The following is a 22243-nucleotide window of genomic DNA, read 5'->3' on the forward strand; positions in this document are numbered from 1 at the left end:
AGCCGTAAAACATAATATACAAACAAATAGCAGGGGTAAGAAAAAGATAATTTGTCTTTATCTTAAAGGGTCACCAAGCCTCTTAAGCCATTTAAAATAAAATAAAATTAAAAAAAAAAAACATTTCTAAATAAATTAAATCATTGAAATCAAAGTTTTGATTGAATGTTAAATAAGAAAAACTCTTATAAAAAGTTGTTCTAATTTAGTTTGGGTATTCTAACTTGAGTAAAGCGGGTACCCGTTGAAAAAATAATACTTTTATAAAAAGTGTTATTTTTTTGACAGGTACCCGCCTGTTCGTTCAGATAGCCAGGCAGGCATTTTCACATTTTTCGACAGCCCTATTGGTAACAAGGTTACATTCTGTAATTTTTGATTTAATTTTAAGTATTAAAAACTTGATAACGCAGTAAATTTTTGTTTATCATTGTTGTATTACTAATTACAGTTATTTACCGGCAAGTCAAAAACTCGAACTTTTATTATCTCGAACTGTTTCATTTCTGTCACTTAAAATCTAATCAATTACTATTAAAATTCTCTAAGTCGAATCTTAGATAACTCGAACTTCCTTATATAGAGCCATTTTTTCGTCCGTATTTGGTGCGGCCGTGGCGCAGTGGTTAGAGCGCTTGCTTTATAAGCAGGAAATCTAGGTTCGAAACGAAAAATTTTCGCATCACGGTAAGGAAGGAGGCGTGAACTTCCAGGTTAAATGCACGCGGTGCTCTGTGACAAGACCGTCAAGCCTTATTGGGGCACCTTATAAAAAAAAAAAATTTTTTTCGGTTAACTCAAACTTTTTGTATAGAAATTAAATATATTGACATTTAAAAAAAAAAAAAAAAAAAAGAGCCCACTCCATAAACACAAAAATAAATGTAACCTTATAATTTCTTTATATTTTTGTTGTATTTAGATCTGAATAGATAATCGTTATCAGACGCAAAATAATGCTATAATAAAACTGTTAAAAGGTAAATCATAATAAAACCGTTAAGAAAACGTTTTTTTTATAGTTAAATGAAATTCTAAACTACCGCTACCTTTTAAAGGCAATTTTATAACAAAATAATAAGAAAGTCATTGTGCCGCTAAACTTTTTTGAACTTTTTCTTTTGACTGTGAGAATACAATCCGTAACTTCTTTCTTTAGAACAGTATAACGGTGTAAATTAAATGTATATACTTCATCATTGAATAAATAAAAATCGCCTTAACTCAAACAAATATCTTATATTAGCCAAAGTTTGACTTAACAGGAGTTCGCTTTAGTCAAACATTTGTAAAATCAAACCATTTTTCTTTGTCCCTTTGAGGTTCGAGTTATCAGGAATTAACTGTAGAGTAGGGTGGGGCAAGAAGTCTTTGTGCATTTGTAAGCCTAACATAGAATAGTAATGTTTTATGCCTCTACTATACTATTGATAAAGTTAAAATAGTATCACAAAACAAAAATGTTTTTAATACTCTATTAGTTGAGGTTTTATCCGATGTATAACTGTTTAGAGGGTTTACTTAGTAAGTTGCTTTAAATTCCAAACCTTTATTGGACAGTCAATAATTATGCGATTAAGGTAAGAAATAATATAAAGTAAAGAAAGTTTAATATCCGAGCGATAAAGTTAGTTTTATTTGTATTAAATTCGGACTTATTACAGATGAGGTACGATGTCCTCTGTTTCGTGAGGTAAGATTCCTTCTTGCCTTGGTTTAATTGCATTTCTGCCATTTTAAAAGAACGAAACAACGATTTATGTAACGAAAAAGCGCTTAGTTAATTAGTCGTTGACTTTGATTATAAATTGGTTTAGATGCATTATATATATCTTTAAATGTTTTTTTTTAAATTTTATATATTGAGTTTCAGGTATATGTTATGGCTAAGTAAAGAAAAGTAGTATTGCGACATTTTTATATTTTTTTAACTTAAAGTTTCAGTAAGTGATATTATTTAACTTAACAAACTACTTGTAACATCTACTTAAGTTATAAAATTTTTTACCAAAACTATTTATAACCATATATACTTTTATTATATATTTTGTATGTTTGTAAATAGGGCTTTGTTTGTTTATGTCAATATCCTATTATTAATCTTAATAGTTCTTAAGTATGTTCTTATTTAACTTCTTAATTAAAAAGTTTTCTTTATTTGTCTTAAATATTGTATTAATAATTTGTATGTTTTTTTTTTTTCTATATAAATTAAATCTAAATTTTTAGGTTTTCATATTTCTTTAGATTACATATTAAAACATAAATAATGGTGAGAAATTATGTTCGAAAAGCACAAAGAGGTGCAACAAATGATTGCATTACATGCTATGAAAATGGGTTGCAGTTGACAAATGTTGTATCAGACTTTAGAATTTATAAAAAGACATTACAACGTCATGGAGACGGAGGTAAGTAAGGGAAAAAGTAAAGGAAGTTGGTGGTTTGTCTCTGGGTAAAAAATCTCCTGTTTTTAGTAAAGAATTTGAATTCAGATTATGCAGAGAGCATTATTTGGCTTGACAACAATAGATGTGCTTCGTCTAGCGTATGGTTTTTCAACGCAAATGGGGATCGATAATTCTTTCAATAACAAGTCAAAAATGGCAGGAGTGGATTGGTTGCGATGATTCAACTTTCTATTCGAACACCACAAGTCACCAGTGTAAGCAGCTGTTGGCTTCAATAAGCCAAAACTAATTCAATGATTTTTAACATGCAAAATATTATTTGAGGAAAATAAGTTTTCAGCCAAACAGCTTTGGAATATAGATAAAACCAAAATCACAAATGTCTATAAGCTAGGAAAAATAATTGCAACAGAAGACAAACGACAAGTTTCAAAAATGACTAGTGGAGAAAGAGGTGCTACTGTACCAGTTGTGTGCGCAATAAGTGCCCGTGGTGCTTATGTCCCACCATTATTTACCCCCACACACACACACACACACACAAACACACTTTTTTTCTAAAAGAAAAAAAGTGTGTTTTTTTGCCTCTTCACTTTAAAACCCATGTCGTTAATGTTGTCGTTGATCGTTGATGATCCAAACCATAAAAAATGTGTGATAATAAAGGATCGTCCATAAATTACGCAAAGCAAAACTTATATAAAAATATATATGCTGTAGTGGTGTAGTGGTAGATTGCTTGCTTCATAAGCAAGTGGTGCGGGTTACCACCACAACCATGTGGGAATCCGAACCACTCGCGCTCAACTTGTTTTCTTTGTTATAGTGTTGAGAGAGGGTTATAATCACAAGTAGCCTCCTCATCTGTAGTGGCTTTACGGCCTTGGAAAGGTGAGTTATAAAAAAAAAAGTTATTTTTTAAAAAGGTGGTTTTCGCTAGACTTTTTTTGCGCGGCGGTTTTCGCTGGACTTGAAACGTTGTTTATATACTTAGTTTAATTTAAGACTGACTCTGCAAGGGAAAACTTTCATTCCTTTGTCTTTTGTCTATAAGATTAATTTCGCGTTACGTAATTTATGGACGATCTTAAGTCCAAAAGAAAGTTTAATCTTTTAATCGATCTTAAGTCCAAAAGAAAGATTAAGTCCAAAAGAAAGTTTTCAGAAAGATGTTTTTATCAAAGTCGTCAATGCAATTCACCCAAATTTTGAATAAAAAGGATGATTGTATATCAAGAATATAACACAACTTTTGGATTTTTGATTAATGTGAACATCGATAATGCGAACCTGAAGAAAAATGTTGAAGAAATTGTTAAAGAATATCATGAAGATATCGATTTGTATTTGTTTATTGAAATTTTGCAATTTCATAACTTTATCAAAACTAAAAATCAAGAAATAGCTATGACTCACTTATTTATAAGCTGATAAAAGAAAAGAATTTAAAAATTTCATTTCTAAATCTTGAGACAGTTTTGAGAATCTTTTTATGCTTTACTATAACAAATTGTTCCGGTGAAAGTAGTTTTTCAAAACCTAAATTGATCAAAAGTTTTTTGAGATCAAATATAAACTAAGAAACTTTGAATAATTTATCAATTTTATCTAGCAATGGTGATTTAATAAACCTCTTAATACGGATTCTCTAATCGACAAAGTTTGTCAAGAAAAAAAAGGAAAAAGTTTCTATAAGTAAAAAATTGTTAAAATTTACTTTAACGCTAGAAATGTTACTTATTTATTTGCTTTGCATTTATAAAATCTACTTACATACATGTTACATACATATCATTACTTACATACATGCCTACAGTATTATACTGTCAGTATACTTATGCAATTTGTTTTATATGTAGTAAAATGAAAAATTAAAATAAGAAAACTCTACATTTTTTTGAAAAAGGGCCCCAAAAAGCGATTCGGCTTTAGGCCCTAAAGCGTGTAAATGCAGCCTTGAGCATAATAAGGATATAACAAATAGATAAAAGACAATTTTAGTCCTAGGTCTACTTGAATCTGTTAAAACTCAACCAAAAGAGATAACTGAAGATAACTCTGAGGAATTCAATAAGGTTATGGCATCCTTAAGTATACACTTTACCCCTTAAGTATATATATATATGGCATCCTTAAGTATATTAAGTATATCAATATAGTTAGAGTTAAACGTTTCAGAAAAAAAGGACTTTAATTCTAATAAATCTGCTGCCCATATAATTGAAGTTGATTTGGTGTTTATAAGAAACAACGTTATAGCATAGGCTGAACAATTTGCATCGCACATTTTTAAAGATATGCGACCGCACAGCAGCAGAACAAAGCAAGTTTAATAAATTAAACTCATAAAGAAATTAATTCCGACCTTACTAAGCTTAGAAAACTTGACCATTAAATTTTTTATCCGCAACGATAAATGATGTCTCAAAGGAAGTTCAAATCAATGTGCGTAAAAAGTATTCTTTTATCAAATGGAGAGATGCAAAAGCAGTCAGAATCACAAAAACACAATGAATCAAAATGGCCTTTTTTTTAAATGTATTTTGATAATAATTTTTAATCCAATTTATTTTATAATGGCCATAATTTGCGGTTTTATCAAATCTTTTGTTTATTAAATGTTAAAACTTTCAGCGAGCTGAGTGGCCGAAGTAGTTAGCTTGCATCATTCTAAAGTGATAAGCCTTGGTTTAAAGTACAAAATAAAACATTTTTTCTATAGATACTTTTACTTTTATAAAGTTTTACTTTTATTTAAAGGTTCTTTAAATAAAAGTAAAACTTTATTTAAAGAATCTGTTCTTAATTTTGATTTATTTGCTAACGACATTTATTTGCCGTTATTTTTGTAGTTATTTTGCTTTTTGTTTTAATTTGGCAGATTAGTGTGCCTTTGCACAGTGGGCCAGGTGGTAGACAAAACCTCAAAAAAAAAATTTCGAAATACTTCCAACTACTTAGTACATTATATTTATAAGAGCATAATGTATGGTTTAAAACATTATTTGTAGTTTAATTGTACATCATAATTGTACAATTATTATTTACAATTGAATATAATGATGAATTAATTTTTTTTTTTTTTTAATATACCATAACAACATAACTATAACAACAAATAACTTTTAAATTATTTAACATATGCGAAATTAATTGACATATTATTAAAATTTAATTTGATAGCTTTTCAAAAAATACCATAACAAATTCCAAGGTCTTGTATTAAAGTCACAGTTTTATTTTGAAATATAAAGGTAAGATTCTTGTTTATAGTATAAAAATATTATGTTAAAAGTGGCTCATATAGTTTAGAACCTGCTGGAACAGCATATTAATGTTAGAATAAGTTAATACAATATATGTACAGCCTGTTGGTGCTGTTTTATTCTGCTCATAGCTGCCCCTTTAGGTTTGGTAAACATTTAAAAAATATATATTGTTGTAAAATGCTATTCGCGACAAACCTATTTTTTGGTTTGTTGTCATTATTAGGTGTTGTGCTTATTGTACTGGCCTAATTAAATATATCTGAAATAAAAATAATGGCCATATTCATGTTATATTAGTTTATAGTGGTTGCACTAATAATTTTAAATTAATTTTTTGTGTAGTTGATATGAAGATAAGTGATGTCCATAACCGTATACTGCATGACCAACTAAATCCGAGTGATAAATCATTTTCTTTGTCTGTAGAAGCTATTTTAGTCTCTATGAATTTGGGTTCTACTGGGTGTGCTGCATTTTTAAAAGTTTATCAAAAGAAATGGAAGGATGCAAACCGAGGAAATATAAAGTTTGAGAGTAAAAATAAAAATTGGTTGACTCAGGACTTTAAATCTACATACAGTAATAATATATCTAAGCCTGATAATTCTAGTCAATTACATAAGATTGGTGGAAGACCAAGTTGTTCCTTTAAAGTTGCTTCTGACAAAACCAAAAGGAGAAGACTTAATGATATTATAAATAATTTTTCTAGTGATGAGTTGCTCCACTCAGCAAGGCTTAAATTAAGAAATGAGTATTATTATGAGGCTGCCAAGCAAGTTGCTGAGATATCAGAACCTTCTAGTCAATTTAAAAAGTATACACCTGATGAAGGTCTGGCATTAATTATAGATGGTGGCATGTCAAAATCAACCTACCAACTTATGAGAAATGGAGCTGAAGAACGTGACTGCCATATATATCCTTGTATGAAGGATATATATCCTTCATACAACAACATAAGATTGTCCAAAGCTAAGTGCTATCCAGAGAACATCTTTGTTGATGATTATTCAGCACATGTACCACTACAAGAATTATTAAAACATACAGTAAAAAGACTTTGTGAGGTGCAAGCTCCTGTGATCAGCACAATGCTAGATGGTTTGACCCGGTTGACTTTGCGTTGCAAGGCTGGGTTTGATGGGGCTACTGGGCAAAGCATGTACAAGCAAATTAGTAGTGAGGAAGCTGGAGATCGTAACTTAAAAAAAGAAGAATCTCTGTTCATTACCTGCTTAGCACCACTAGAACTCAGTGGGTTCTGTAATAACAAAAAAGTACTATTATGGCGAAATGAAAAGCCATCATCTACTGCATATTGTCGTCCAATAAGATTTTCTTTTCAAAATGAAAGCAAAGCAGTTGTTATAGAAGAAGCAAAATATTTAGAATCTGAAATCAAAAAATGTGGTGTTTTTAATTTTACTTTTAATGGAAAGGAACTGGTTGTCAAAAGTATTATTGAACTGACCATGATTGATGGCAAAATTCAAACTATTCTGTCTCATGTGACTAACTCAACTCAATGTTGCTCTGTGTGTGGTGTGTCTCCAAAAAACATAAATAACTTAGAAATGGTGCTGAAATTGGACAATTCTAATAATTTAGAATTGAAATATGGTCTTTCTAGCCTGCATGCCTGGATTAGGTTTTTTGAGATGGTATTGCATATTGGATATAAACTAGAAACTCAAAAGTGGCAGTCTAGAGCTATAGAAGATAAAGAAAATGTTATGCAAGTGAAGAAACGTATACAGACAGAATTTATGAACCAAATGGGACTAGTTGTGGATTTCCCAAAAAGTGGAGGATCTGGTAAGTGAAATTACATAAATACTTTTATATAAATCATCAGGTTAACTATCACATATATACAATTTGTAGGTACCAGTAATGATGGTAACACTGCCCGACGAGCCTTTGCAAACTATCAATCAACTGCCAAAATTTTGAAAGTAGATGAAACTCTTTTATTTTATTTTTACATCATACTAGTCACTTTATCATCTGGATTTGAAATTGACACTGTCAAATTTAAAGAGTTCTGTATTACTGCTCTTAAACTTTACATATCTAAGTATTCCTGGTATTACATGGCACAATCAGTACACAAAATTTTAGTTCATGGCCATGCCATCATTGCTAGACAGTACTTGCCAATTGGACTGATGTCAGAGGAGGCCCAAGAGGCCTGTAACAAGGATTTTAAAAAGTTTAGGGAAGATTTCAGTAGAAAGACTTCAAGAATTGACACAAATCGTGACCTAGTTAACAGGCTACTTGTATCTAGTGATCCTGTCATAACATCATTAAGAAAGTGTCATAAAAAAATGGTAAGAGTTTAAAAAAATACCCCAGTGAAGTTTTGGCTTTGCTGAGGGAGTCAGCTCCACCTTCTTCTTTTTCTTTGTAGCTAAACACAATTTGTTGTTTGATTTTTAAAAAAGGTTGATATTGAAAAAAATATTTTTTTACTACCTAAGCCAATTAAATGTCTTTTATTTTATTAAAAATTAAAATATTCTTGTTAAAAATAAATATTATTTCATATATAATGATTATTTATATATCTAAATAGGTTTGTGGACCAATTGGGTAATAATTAGGTTTTGTCCACCACCTCCCATATACCTGGCCCACTGTGCTTTGTGGCGAAAAGTGGTTAGATCGCTGCGCTTCCGAAGTACAAATCCTATTGCTTTCACGCTTTTTTTTTTAAAAATCTCATTTTTTAAAATAGAGTTTTCAAAGTTCTATTGATGTTACACATAACATGTAGAAAGATATTATATACTATAATAAACAAAAAGGAGAGAGTTTTTGAAAAAGCTTAAAACTTCAATAAACATCAAAACAGCGTTAGAAATTTTTTGCGCATCTGCCACGATAGATATACTTAAGTTGCGCTTACCCAAGTAACAACTTAAAAAGTTCAACTTTTAGTTCAACTAAAAGTTGTCTCTTAATTGGGTGTTAAACGTGCAGTTTAACACACATTAAAGAGAGAATTTTTTTTTTATAGCAAAATAGATTTTATATACAAACTTTAATTTTCTTTGAAATTAATTTTTTTTTTCATATATTTTGCTGCTCATACAATAATATAAAAAAATTATTCCATAAAAAAAGAAAATATATATATTTATATAAACAGACAGGGGCTCAAAGAAGATATGGATGACTGTCAACTTTGTATCATACGATGAGATAATTGAATTTTCAATAAAGTTTATCGCTTCATTTGTTATATTATTATATTCTTTGAAAAATCTAATTCTTTTAGGGCAAAAATAACGTAGCGAAGAAGGAGTTGGATTTTGCCAGATCAATTTTTTATCTTCCGAACAAGTTAATTGAAGTGTTTCAAAAGAACTATGAAATATAAACTTACATCAGAATCAGCATTATTCAGAAATTTCTGTTTATATTGATTTTGCTGTGGTCCGTCACAATCCCATTTACAATTTAATACTAATAAATTTCATTCTTTTACACGCAGTAGCTCGTACACAGCATTTCTACTGGTATAGCAATAATATCTAAACAAGTTGCGGAAGTTGCAGTGGTTCTTGTTGGGACAATCAATCTGATTGAAGCAATCGCAAGTAATAAAGTAGTATGTAGTGACTTTGCAGGATAAGATGTTGGTTTCATCATGCCAGCATTTAAGTCACCAAGTATGCAGACTGGTCCAGTTGAGCTAAATTCAGCAATGATTTGGTTAAACTTCAGAAATCAGTCTGCTAGTGCATTTAGCGGTTGATATACTCCTATAACAGTTATGGATCGTTTAGGTTTTTTTAATTGTATTAAATTTACCGTTACTTTTTTTTTTTTTTTCTATATACTTTGCTGTTCATACAATAATATAAAAAAATTATCTGATCAAAAAATAAAATATATATATTTATATAAACAGACAGGGACTCAAAGAAGATATCAGGCCCGGTTTTAGGCGTAGGCGACGTCGGCGACAGCCGACGGCGGCACTTTTCTAGAGCGGCATTTTCTTAATTTATTTTGTGTTTTCCCAAAAAAAAAAAAATTTTTTAATTTTTTTTTTGTAACAAGAAATTATTTTATTTTTTTTTAAAATTTCCAAGTTCTTCTACGTACTCACTCCATTTTTATAATTTAAAGTTATGGATTTTGTAGATTATAACATTTCCTATTTGTCCACAAATTTTTTGCTTAGGCGGCGTTGTATTTTACGGAAACTTTAATACATACTAATTTTTTCAAATAAATAATATAGTAATAAAAGCGTTTGTTTGTATACATGTTTTACATTTGGGATTTGGCGAAGAAGAAACAGTAAAAAAAAGTTTCTTTTTTCTTTTTCAGGGATGGATGTTAGCAAACCGCCAAATATACAAACAAACGAATTCTATTGGTTCATAAAATACGCTGACTAAGCAAATTAAAGTTCCAGAATATTCCTAAGAAACTTTCTTAAATATTTTATTGAAGTTATCTTTGAGATATCTATTGTAAATTGTTATAAAAGTGTATTATTAAACGAACTTTAACTTTGAAAAAAAAAAAAAATTATTATACCCTTTTATAAATTGAATAATATTTGTCTAACAATAATTTTTATAAGTAAGTAGTTAAAGTTTGTTTTTTCGTTTTCTTTTTCATGTATTTGAATAAACTTATTATTATTATTATTATTAAATATAAAAATTTAGGTATATGTATCAATGCTATATTTTTTTTAAGTTTAAATTCTTTAAACGATACAATATAATGGATCGTGGTAAGAGACAGCGCTTGTCTGGGTCACAATACAAGAAAATTAGGCTTCAACGTGAAGCAAATTCTGCCAAACAGAAGAATGCTTTGTTGCACTTTTTGAGCAGGTCATCAAGCGAAAAAGCACTGGCACCTATAGTAGCTTCAACTTCAAACCAAAATGAAGTTGAAATTGAAATCGAAAGCGGTGGAGAAATAGAATATGCGGATAGTGTTAGTGTTAATGAATATAGAAATTCTGGAAATGATATAACTGCTAAAGAACCAGAAAATGTTGATGAAGTGGAATTTATCTCCAATTTAAGTGAAGTTGTTGTACAGAACGTTGATGATATAGGAAAAAATGAAAACAATGAAGATCAAAGTGGTGAAGACCCCAAAACCAATAAAGATTTGCCTCTTAATTTTAATGATCCGGCAAAATGGCCTATAATAGATGGTAAATTTAAAGCATTGCTGATGAAGTATGGTCCAATTCAAAAATTGCCGTCTTTATTTCCCGAAGATGAAGGTAGAAAATTTTCAAGCTTTCATTTTTATCGCCGAATGTCTAATGGCGATAAAATTAAACGCACTTGGTTGGTGTACTCCATTACGAAAGACACTGTATTTTGCTTTTGCTGTAAGATATTTAGTCCGAATAAATTCTCCCTGTCATCGCATGACGGCTGCCGAGATTGGAAAAATATTTCTGTTATTATTAAACGACATGAAACATCAAGTGGCCACACTACTGCATATCTAAATTGGAGAGATCTGGAGGTGAGACTTAAATCAGGGGCTACGATTGATCAAATTAATCAGAAAATAATTCAATCTGAAACTCAACATTGGCGACAAGTTCTTGAAAGAATAATAACGTTAATTAGAACTCTTGCTGGACAAAATCTAGCATTAAGAGGAACATGTGAAAAGCTTTTCGAACCGAATAACGGAAATTTTCTTAAATTTATTGAATTCTTAGGAAATTATGATCCTATTATGAGTAAACGTATTCAACGAATAGCAACAAGTGAAATTCACACCACCTATCTCGGAAAAACTTTTCAAATATAATGGTGTGCAAGCCAGAATTCGTCAACTAAATCCTCGAGCTTTTTTCGTGCCTTGTAGTGCCCACTCGCTCAACTTGGTATTGAACGATGCAGCTAATTGTTGTATGGAGGCTGTCGCATTCTTTGATTTAATTCAAGGCATTTATAACTTTTTCTCAGCATCAACTCACCGTTGGAGTATATTATCAAACCACCTAAGCGATCTGACTATAAAACCGTTAAGTGCCACTCGTTGGGAAAGCAGGGTCGATGCCGTACGGGCACTTCGATTTCAGATTAGTGGAGTTTACGATGCACTAATTGAAATCGCAGAAGACAATACATTAACTACTGCACCACAAGTCAAGAGTCGCGCAGAGGCTAAGGGAATAGCCAGAAATATTTCAAATTTCAAATTTGTTTGTTCCTTGGTATTGTGGCATGACATTTTATTCCAAATTAATATTGTCAGCAAAATGCTCCAATCACAGGCTTTAGACTTGTCGCTTGCTCTAGAGCATTTAAACGCTACCAAATCTTTCCTATGCGATTATCGCTGTGATGAAGCATTTGCCGCAATGGTTGAAAATGCAAAAAAATTGGCAGTTGAACTAGAAATTTTTGAAGGATTTGATGTGGATGATCCCGTACGCGTACGCAGAAAGAGTAGACAATTCCTATACGAAGGTCGCGATGAACCGATAGTATCACCAGAACAAAACTTCAGAGTATCTTTTTTCAATCGAATATTGGACATCGCAATTCAAGCAATAAATGAAAGATTTACGCAATTATCGGAATATAACGAGTTATTTGGGTTTCTTTACAATATCGGCAGCAAACACTTTACGGATGATGAGTTATTGAAACACTGTAAGGACTTGCAGTTAGCGCTTATGTCTGATGGCCAATCTGATATCAACGGGGTCGAACTTTGGTATGAAATTAAAGCTATTGGGAGACGACTTGATACTTCCAATAGCGATCCAAAAAGTGTATTAAAATGTATTTACACATCTAATGTTGTCGAAGTATTCCCAAACCTTTCGATAGCTCTTCGCATACTACTAACGTTACCAGTCACAGTTGCTAGTGCTGAAAGAAGCTTTTCAAAGCTGAAAATAATAAAATCCTATTTCAGATCACAAATGTGTCAAGATCGTTTAGTTGGTCTAGCTACGATTTCCATCGAGAAAGAAATTGCTGATCATTTGGACATAGAAGATTTGGTTAAAGATTTCGCAGAATTAAAAGCTAGGAAAATTCACTTTTAATTACGATTTGTTTTTTATTTTTTCATGAATGGAATTTGTTTTGTTTTTTATTTTTGTATAAATTCAGTTTTTTTATTTACTTTGTTTTTGTGTAATTTTTCGTAATAAAATAAAAATATATTAAAGTTTGATTTTCAGTGTTTTTCTATTTTCCTTCAAATTGGAAATTATTGCATTTTTAATTTTTGCGGCGGCAAATTTGCATCTCGCCTACACATAGAAAACTGTTAGAACCGGGCCTGGAAGATATGGATGACCAGAGCCAACACAACCTTTTCATAGAGCCCTTATGTGAGCTTTAACAAGTGCAAAGAAAACACAACCTTTTCATAGAGCCCTTATGTGAGCTTTAACAAGTGCAAAGAAAAAAATGTTATAAAAATAAAATAAAAAAAAGCAAAATTAAAAAAAAAAAAAATCTTTAAAAAATAACAAAATTCCGTAAATAAAAATAAAGAAAAAAAGACTATAAGAGGAATAAAGTCCTTTGAACATATCAAAAAATAGGTTAAAAAACGATAGTGTATATGTTAAGTTTCAAAGTTGCCATTTGATCTCCAAATTTCTTTTTTTTATATAAAACTTAAATGAACTGTTCCATAACTTAGGCGCTCGATATGTTATACTATATTCTTTGTGTTTAGTTAGTTTACGAGGTAGTGTGTATGTTAGACTCTCGTTTGATCTCAGAGAATAGTTATTGTTTTGATTTATCTTCAATTTTGTTTCAAAGTTTTTTGGTGTGAGATTTTTTAAATGATAATACATAAAGATTATGTGCTGAAATGTATTTATTTCGTATACATTCATCATCTTCATTTCCCTCATTAACGGCTTTGCATACTCAAATTTGTTTTTTCCGTATATAATTCTGCAAGCATGTTTTTGTACACTAAATATCTTTTTAAGTTTAGAGGGTTGTGTGCTTGCCCACACAATGTTACCATTATTGAAATAGCTATGAATTAGGCTGAAGTATAGTAATTTAAGACTTTGAGTATTTATTTAAGGACTAATTCTATACATTATACCAATAGTTTTTTTTGATTCAATGTATTTTATGTGGGAAAGCCAAGATAAGTTTTCATCTACATAGACTCCTAGGTACTTTAAACATTCTTGTTTTTTAATTTGTTTACTATTTATAGAAAGAAATGGTAATTTAAGTGGCAGGTTTTCTTCATGCATTTTTTTATAAAATAATGTATATTGAGTTTTGTCTACGTTTATTGAGAGTTTATTAGCTCTGAACCATTTATTTACTTTTAGCAGCTCGATATTCATTTCACCATAGTGATTAATATTACTATTGGACATAAACAAATTAGTGTCCTTAGAATACATAATTGAATTTAAATTTGCAGATACATTACAGAAGTCGTTTATATATATTAAAAAAAGGAGAGGGCCGAGAATTGAACTTTGTGGTACTCCACACAGAATGTATAACGAACTAGAATCCGGATTTATCTCATATTGTTTTCGGTCAGTAAGGTAGGTTTTTATCCAAAAAAATATACTTTCTTTGTTACACCATAATAATTTATTTTTTCTAAGAGATAGATGGTCTACTGTGTCAAATGCTTTTGACAGATCTATAAAAATTCCTAGTGTAAACTTATTTTTTTCAAAACCGTTAGTTATTTGGTCAACTAATTCAATTAATTAATTAATTAACGGAGCGATTAATTAATTAACGGGCAATTCATTAATTAACGGGGCGAGGATCCTAATAAGCAGCGGACGGTCCGTAAAATTTTTTTATTACAAATGGTAGAAATTTAATAAAGAAATAATATTCGACTAACGAAGCGTTTAAAATTTTTCAAAATCAAAAATAGTACTATTCCTAATACTCATAACTATGCATAAAATATGTACTATATGTAGAAGACTGAAACATATATTATATATAAATACTTTAATTTTACATTCATGGTCCCGCACTTTTTTGGTTTGGAGTATTTTCCATTGTATCATTTTATTTATCAAAATGAAATTATAAAAAATTGAAACAAATTCATCGTTTCAAATCTAAACTGTTTTTATAAAACAGGACATAGTATTAGTATAAAACCATCACTTGGAATTAAGCAAATTATGTTACAAAACTTAAAAATATTGATCTTGCTTTATTATTACCTTTATGATGTTAATCCAAGACTTTTTCATTTGTCACAGACCAAATAATAGGAATAAAGCTTTACAGTTTTTAAGACAAATTTTTCTAATTTTTTGGTATTTTTCTAATTTTTTGTTTAGTTATTTTATCCTGAGTTGTGATGCTTAACACTTGTAATGTAAACAAATTTAAACAAAGTGAAAATCTTTTTTTGTACTGTTAAGTTAGTGAACTTTAAGATATTTTATTTCATCCAGACTATTAACCTTTGTTTTAGTAGTGGCTTCCTCCTTTTACATCTAAGTTTATTAGAACATATTAAATTTGGTAGTATTGTTTTACTTAAATGACTTAAGACTTTTTTTAAATATTTTATACCCTAAATGTTTAGGGTGTGATAAATAAGTCATACCCTAACTGTTTAAATAAAAAGATGGAGGGGTTTATTTGAAAATTCTGTTTTGTATATGATGGTGTTGATTTGAAATAAATGTGTAAAAGTGTGAATTTTTGTTATTCTTAAAGCTATGAAGATATCATGAAGACATCAATTGTATATAAAAAAGATCGGATAAAGCAAAATGCATTTGTATAGCCTTTATTCGAGAGTAGGTGCTTATTTATGGCAGTAATTAGCTTATTTTTGCTTCCTTGGTTCTACAACTTAAACTGCTATATTTTAATTTCATTGGTTACTGATATACAATTAATAATTAAATATACAGAAATTAATTAAAATAACAATAAAAGTTAAAATGATAGTTTGTAGGTGATTTTCAAATGCATCAACATAAATAATCCTAATTTAGATTTCGGAAAATTCATGTTAGTGCATTTTGAAGTTTTCTATGCAAAACTGCATCTACGTACTTCATAAAATATATATTTTCAATTTGTTTCCATTTAATTAAGAATAAGGTTGATTTATATATATATATATATATATATATATATATATATATATATATATATATATATATATATATATATATATATATATATATTTATAATGCGCATTTTATACATATATATATATATATATTTATAATGCGCAATTTTCTCAAGACTAGAAATTTAAAGATCAAGACAAAAGATTTTAATTTTAAGACAAAAATAAAAACTAAGACTTTAAATTCCAAAACCGAGATTACGAATTTTAAAACTAAGGAAAGAAGTTTTAAAACATTAATCAGATATCTAAAAATATCTAGGTCATCAGAAGTTGTTAAAAAACACATTTACATTTCGCGAAAAAAAAAGAATTTTTTTATTTTGCATATAGTTGCCCCAAATGGCCTTGGAGACGATACGTGTCATGATAACTATATTAAAAAAATAACTTATAACTGAAAGATCGAGACAAAGAATTTTGATTTAAAGATAAAGACAAATACTTTAAAATCCAAGACCAAGATCACAACAGAGATTCCAAGTTTTAGGACTTTTTTGTTTTTTTAAACATCTTCACTTTTAGCAAGGCTGCAAGCAACTACTATCAGAGTTGGAGGTTACTGGAAGAGAAAAGATGAAGTTTATAAAGCAACATAACGATTAACAGACAACTTGAAAGATCGCTGATGTTCGAGAAAAAACATGACAAATAAAAATTTTTGAAGTATTGAGGAATAGCCACAGTAAAAAGATGAGACTTAATTAAATGACGAGTAACACGAAAATGAACTTTAGTTGATGGCACAAAAGACGTTAGGTCTTTAGATCAGTTGGAATAAATCAAATTAATAACTGCAAAATTAGCAGATGCTAATTTTACAATGGATTTGATTTATGGTTTCCAGGAAACATCGGAATTACGAGTTAAATCTAAAAAATAATGAGCAGATGACTCATCGAGTTCATTACCTTTGATAAATATAGGGTGATATAGACTGTTGCGATAACAATTAGCTGAAAAAATTAAGTTTTGTCTAAGTTAAAGTTCACCAGCTACTGAGAGCTCCATGCTGTTTGAGAAGTAAGATCCTTTTCAAGCTCAAATTGCCCATCCAAGCAATTAGAGAGTGTTGGCTTTTTATCATGACAAGAATAAACGATAGTATCATTATCGAAAAATGCAACCATAGAGGTAAAAATTTCTGGGAGATCTTTAATATATATTAAAAAATATATATAGACAAAGACAAGAACTTTTAAAACATCTAATTGTAATTTAAAAATATCTTGTTCATCAGAAGTAATTATAAACATATTTGCAGTTAGTGAAAAAAAAACGAATGAATTCTTTTATTTTGCATATACTTGCTCCAAACGGCCTTGTAGGCGAGACGTGTTGTGATTACTGAGGTACAAAAAATAACTGAAAAAAATGTCAGCATGAATGAAAAATGTGTACGTTATAAATATATAACATTTAAAAACACATTAAATTTTAAATAATATACCAAGTTTTGTAATCTGTGTTATCATTTTATTGTTATCATTTTTGTTATCTGTGTTTTTTTCCACGTTTTTTTTGTGATTTTTTGGACAACAACTGGACCCTAAATTATAAGCAGGATGATTAATACTTGTGCATTTTATCATAATAAAATTTTTCTATTTTTAAAGCCCACGTAAAAGCAAATGCAGCAGCAAAAATTCAACAGTCATACGAGTTCTTAATACGGAAACTAATGGCCAAAGATACTATTTCCAGCATTTAAAAACATTTTTTTAATTTTATTTTACACTCTTGTACCCATATGGATACATAAGTTATAAAGAATGCATTTTCTTAATCTATAATTTGTATTATTTTTATCTCTTGTCAAATGAACATCTTTCATTTCAAGATTAGAAGTAGGTAAAGGCGGGAGAAACCAAAGATTTAAGTTCTAAATTATTTAGTTATTTAAATAAAAACTGTTTTGATTAAAAAAAATTGATTTAAATTAGAAAAATACGATGTAATTTATAGAGCTATTTGTCGGATTGAAAGACTTAAAAACTTTTTTTTATCTACCTAGTTACATGCCGCTCTTAAAATCACTTACAAAACTCATTTAACATATCGCAATTTCACACAATATTCTTTTAACATTCAAAAATTTATAAACTTAATTTTTTCAGGCATAGCAACGCTCTTAGCAACCATCTTTTCACTAACTCTTAAAATAAATTACCAGCTTTTGACTATGACCTTCAGTTAAGTTAAGTTAAATTTATTAGTTATACTTTTAAATCACTATTTAGTTCAGTACAAGTTTTGCAAAACATTGTTCTTATGGGATTAAAACACTTTTGTAATAACAACATAGTTTTAATTTAGAAATTCAAATAATATAAAAAGAACTCATTCTGGAATTGAAAATAGATTATTTGCTTATAATCAATACAGGCACATAAAAAAATAAGATTTAACACACGTTAGCATCTAGTGCTTTACTGTCAACCAGGAACTCAATCCAGGAAAAATAAAACTCAACTAAATAATTCTGGAAGACAAAGATAATTATAACATTACGAATAGTTTTAGTTTAATAAGATTTTTTTAATAAAAGAGGTAACTACTTGCGCAGACTGAAGAAATAATGTTAATGCTAGTAATAATAAAGTTAAGCAACAAGGAGTTAGTTTAGAACTACACCTATCATGTATTTGAAGTTCTTGTCAATGACATCAAACATTCGAAACTCACAAGAGTCTTATAAAATAAACACAATATCACAAAGTATTTTGGCAAAAACTTCTTTGCTACTAATAATTAAATGGTGGCATTTTGAGAAGATTATAGAGTTTATAGAGCTATAAAATCTTTTACTTCATTATATATACCATGCAAGCAATAATAATATTGTTGTAAAAGCTTACAACAATATTATTATTGCTTTGCATGGTATATATACTAGTGTAAAGCATTTATGACTAAAATATCCATAAAACAGCAAAAATAAAGAGACAGAAAAATGAAGAAACAATGACCTGTACAGTTTCTGTTGATGGTTAATGGCAGAAGAGATTACACAGCTCACTGAACATCTGAAGGATATTTTTGCATTAAGAAAAGTTATTGAAATAAGTATTTGTTTTGCATTATTAAATTATTAAGATTAATGATGAAAATTTTGGTTTAAGACCAATAATATAAAAACTTTGCCAGTTTCACAGTTTATGTTTAATGCATTTGTTGAAAGTTATAAAGAGCGCATAAAAAACATTCATAGAAACCAACCAAAGATCAACATCATCAACATAAGGCGTATATGTTTGAAGAAAATAAAAAGCCACTAGAAATGTATTTCAACATAAAATGAAATAGTAGGAAGAGACTCATGCTTATTATGCAGGCTTATATTAATGAGTTCATAGTGTTTTTGTCTGCTTAATTTTATTTTTGTGTTTTTCTCAGTTTTTCAATATTTAGCGATTTTGTTAACTTAAAAACATGATATCTTAAAATCAACATAAGCTTTTAAATTGAAATTTTTACAGTATTTTCTTTATCTATAATGGCAGGAGTTGAATTAAAACCACTTTTTAAGGGCATTTCCAGTGAAAAATACCATTAATGAGTAAAAAATATCAATATCTTTTGAACTTTTTTGCATAATGACTTGGTTTTAGTTCAACTCCTGCATTACTATACAATGAAGAACTAGTGAAAATTTGAAGTCTTGAACTATTTTAGTTTTTTAGATTTTTTATTTACAAAATACCATTTTTTCAGTAATAATCGAGGTTAAAAGGCTTGATTAACTATTTTTTAAATTAAATTATTTCAAAATATTATATTTTGAATAAAAACAAATTAGAAAACTGTTGTATATTGTCTTATTCTGAATTTTATTTTTTATGGGTATGTACCATCTTAAAATATTCCTTTATAAATACAAGATATTAAATTATTATTATTTTTTAATTGATATACTCATTCATATTATTTTTTCTTTTTTATGTATTGTATGAAGACAAACAATAAAACTGAAATAAAAATATTTAAAAAAATTTTCCCACTAAAAATCTCATATTGGTTTTTTTAATTTATTTATTTGAATTTTCATGCCATATTTTTCTATATAATGTTCTTTTATCTTCTTATACCGGAGATATCGTTGGCTTAGCATAGGAACAGCCACAAATAGTCATTAAGACTAAATCCAAAGTAACGTCCGTTATTGACCAACATTTTGCGTACCGAAGTACTTATGCGCTGAGTTGGCAGTGACAGAATTTGAACTCGTTTCGTTCAACAGTCCGGGTTTTAACTTTTCGTTTGGCGCTCCGACCAACTGAGCTATCCAACTACCATATTAAATTTTCCCCAATATAATTTGCATATTAAATTTTTAGCCCCTTTATGAAATAGTCAATGAATTACGCAACACTAAAATTCACAAATAAACAAAACAAAAAAGGTCAAAATTCTTCCCTCCAAGAGCCTTAAGTTAAATAAAAAATCAAAACAGCGCAATAAATATAAGCAACAATATTTAAAACTCGGGAAATTAAGTAAAAACATTAGATTTTCAATTGTTGATCACAACATCAAAGTGGATTCGACTTGAATTCCAGCTAACACACTTACATTGAGCCAACGGCCCAAAGTAAGTGTGCTCGCTGGAATTCAATCCAAACATGACGTTGGATAATCTATCGTTGATCCAATGTTATGTTTTTAACAATAATATAGATAAATTGCTAAATACAGTTTGCACAGATACATTTGGCCAAAGTATGTAAAACTTGATTATTTTTACGAAGTAAACCTAACGTTGATACATTTTATACAACCCAACCCAACGTAACAATCCAAAATTTGCAAATGCAAAGTTATATATCTTAAGAGACATTGTCTTTAAGAATCAGACAGTTGCGAGTCCCAAATGTCGCCGATTTTTTTCTTATTCTCATATTTGCTTTGTATAATAGATGCAATGACAAATCCAAAATATTTTGGTCTAAATATTTGTTGTTTGGACGAATTGGACGAATTTTTGTCAACTTGCTTATTTTGCTTTATGTCATACTTTAAGAAGTTATAATAGTAATAGTAATAGTAATATATTTAAATAAGTCTTTTTAGATAACATGACAAATAATTTAAAAACAAACAAACAAAACCGACAAATTATACAAAAATTTTTGGTTTGTGAAATATAAACTTTAAGTAAAAAAAAGCATTTGTTATAACATAGCAAGTTAATATCAAAATTGAGAAATAGAGAAAAAAGATTTCTTTCATTTAATTAAAGTTTACATCTATGACGAATAATGTACTGTTTGCAGCTGTAAAAAAAAATACTTGTCAATTCTATTCTTAAATGCGTTAACTGACGGAACCTTTTTACATGCTGACGGCAAGTTATTCCAATCATTGACAATACGATTTGTAAAAAAATTGTGGCGAGCATTATTATATGTGAATTTACACATTAGGACGTTGGAAGATGACCTGCGAATTGATTGGTTGTGACAATTGATAATCTCAAAACTATTTTCTAGCTTAAACTGTTGAATTGAGTCGCCACATCTCTTGCAAGTTTCCAAAGTAATAAAATTGAGCCATAAAAACATTTCAGCATAAGGTAATCCTATTAAATCATGAGGTACTTTTGTGGCTTTGTGCTGAATTTTTTCAATTTCTTTGATGTCACCTTTTAAGTAATGACACCATACGGGAACAGCGAATTCCAGATGCGGCCTAATAGATGTAGTGTATAATTTACTCCAATGCTTCATATCTCTTGATCTAAATATTTTTTTTAATAGGTCAACTATCATATTTGCTTTACGTGTTGCAAACTGTATGTGTTAATTCCATTTTAGATCATTAAATATAAAGGTACCCAGGTCTCTCTCAATATCCGTTGCCTCAAGAGTATGTGATGTATTTCCATCATTCATTACATATTCATGATTACTAATTCCATAACCAAGGTGCATAACTTTACATTTTGGAACATTTAACTCCATTAGACATTCTATTGACCATTCTGTGACAATGTTTAAATCGTTTTAAAGGATCAGGCGATCAGCATCGTGAAACTCAGGTTTTATTTCTTGTAACAGTTTAGTGTCATCAGCATAGATTTTATGAACTGATTTTATCTTATCCCTTAAGTTATTTATACAAATGATAAATAATGTTGGACCAATTACAGACCCTTAAGGAACTCCGCTAAGAACATTATAACTGGATTATTATTTATTTCAAAATGTTTTGTCAACTTATTTATAACAGCCAGCTACAATTTTTACAAAAAAAATAGATAGGTAATAAAAAATAAAAAGTTATTCGGTGTCTGGAAATCATAGTCTAAAAGTACAGTAATTGTGAAAAAGTACGAACTTTAAGAAGCCGTAACAATTGAAGCCAACATAGTCAGGCAGACTTTTTTACACCATATGGTAGCTAATATTCCATTAATAAGATAAAATT

General features: G+C 29.2%; 3 protein-coding genes across 4 annotated transcripts; all 3 read left to right on the top strand.

Moving 5' to 3' along the window:
* Nucleotides 1–5495: 5495 nt before the first annotated feature.
* LOC105847959 (uncharacterized) lies at nucleotides 5496–8514 on the top strand. Of its 2 annotated transcripts, XM_065796501.1 has the most exons (3): nucleotides 5496–5665; nucleotides 6023–7498; nucleotides 7568–8514. In XM_065796501.1, exons 2-3 carry the CDS (start codon nucleotides 6028–6030, stop codon nucleotides 8026–8028), a joined length of 1932 nt encoding a protein of 643 aa, XP_065652573.1. In that variant the 5' UTR covers nucleotides 5496–5665; nucleotides 6023–6027; the 3' UTR covers nucleotides 8029–8514. The 2 variants fall into 2 exon arrangements, with proteins under 2 accessions (XP_065652573.1, XP_065652572.1); XM_065796500.1 differs by having other exon boundaries at nucleotides 5496–7498.
* A 1635-nt stretch (nucleotides 8515–10149) lies between these two features.
* On the top strand, nucleotides 10150–12877 carry LOC136079853 (zinc finger MYM-type protein 5-like). Its single transcript, XM_065796502.1, has 2 exons — nucleotides 10150–10285; nucleotides 10406–12877. The coding sequence occupies exon 2, from the start codon at nucleotides 10433–10435 to the stop codon at nucleotides 11492–11494; it is 1062 nt and encodes a 353-aa protein (XP_065652574.1). The 5' UTR covers nucleotides 10150–10285; nucleotides 10406–10432; the 3' UTR covers nucleotides 11495–12877.
* Nucleotides 11598–12746, top strand: LOC136079453 (uncharacterized). The gene has a single exon (XM_065795192.1). It carries the CDS (start codon nucleotides 11598–11600, stop codon nucleotides 12744–12746), a length of 1149 nt encoding a protein of 382 aa, XP_065651264.1.
* Nucleotides 12878–22243: the final 9366 nt, after the last annotated feature.

Source organism: Hydra vulgaris, chromosome 04 (genome assembly GCF_038396675.1).
Source record: "Hydra vulgaris chromosome 04, alternate assembly HydraT2T_AEP".
NCBI lineage: Eukaryota > Metazoa > Cnidaria > Hydrozoa > Anthoathecata > Hydridae > Hydra > Hydra vulgaris.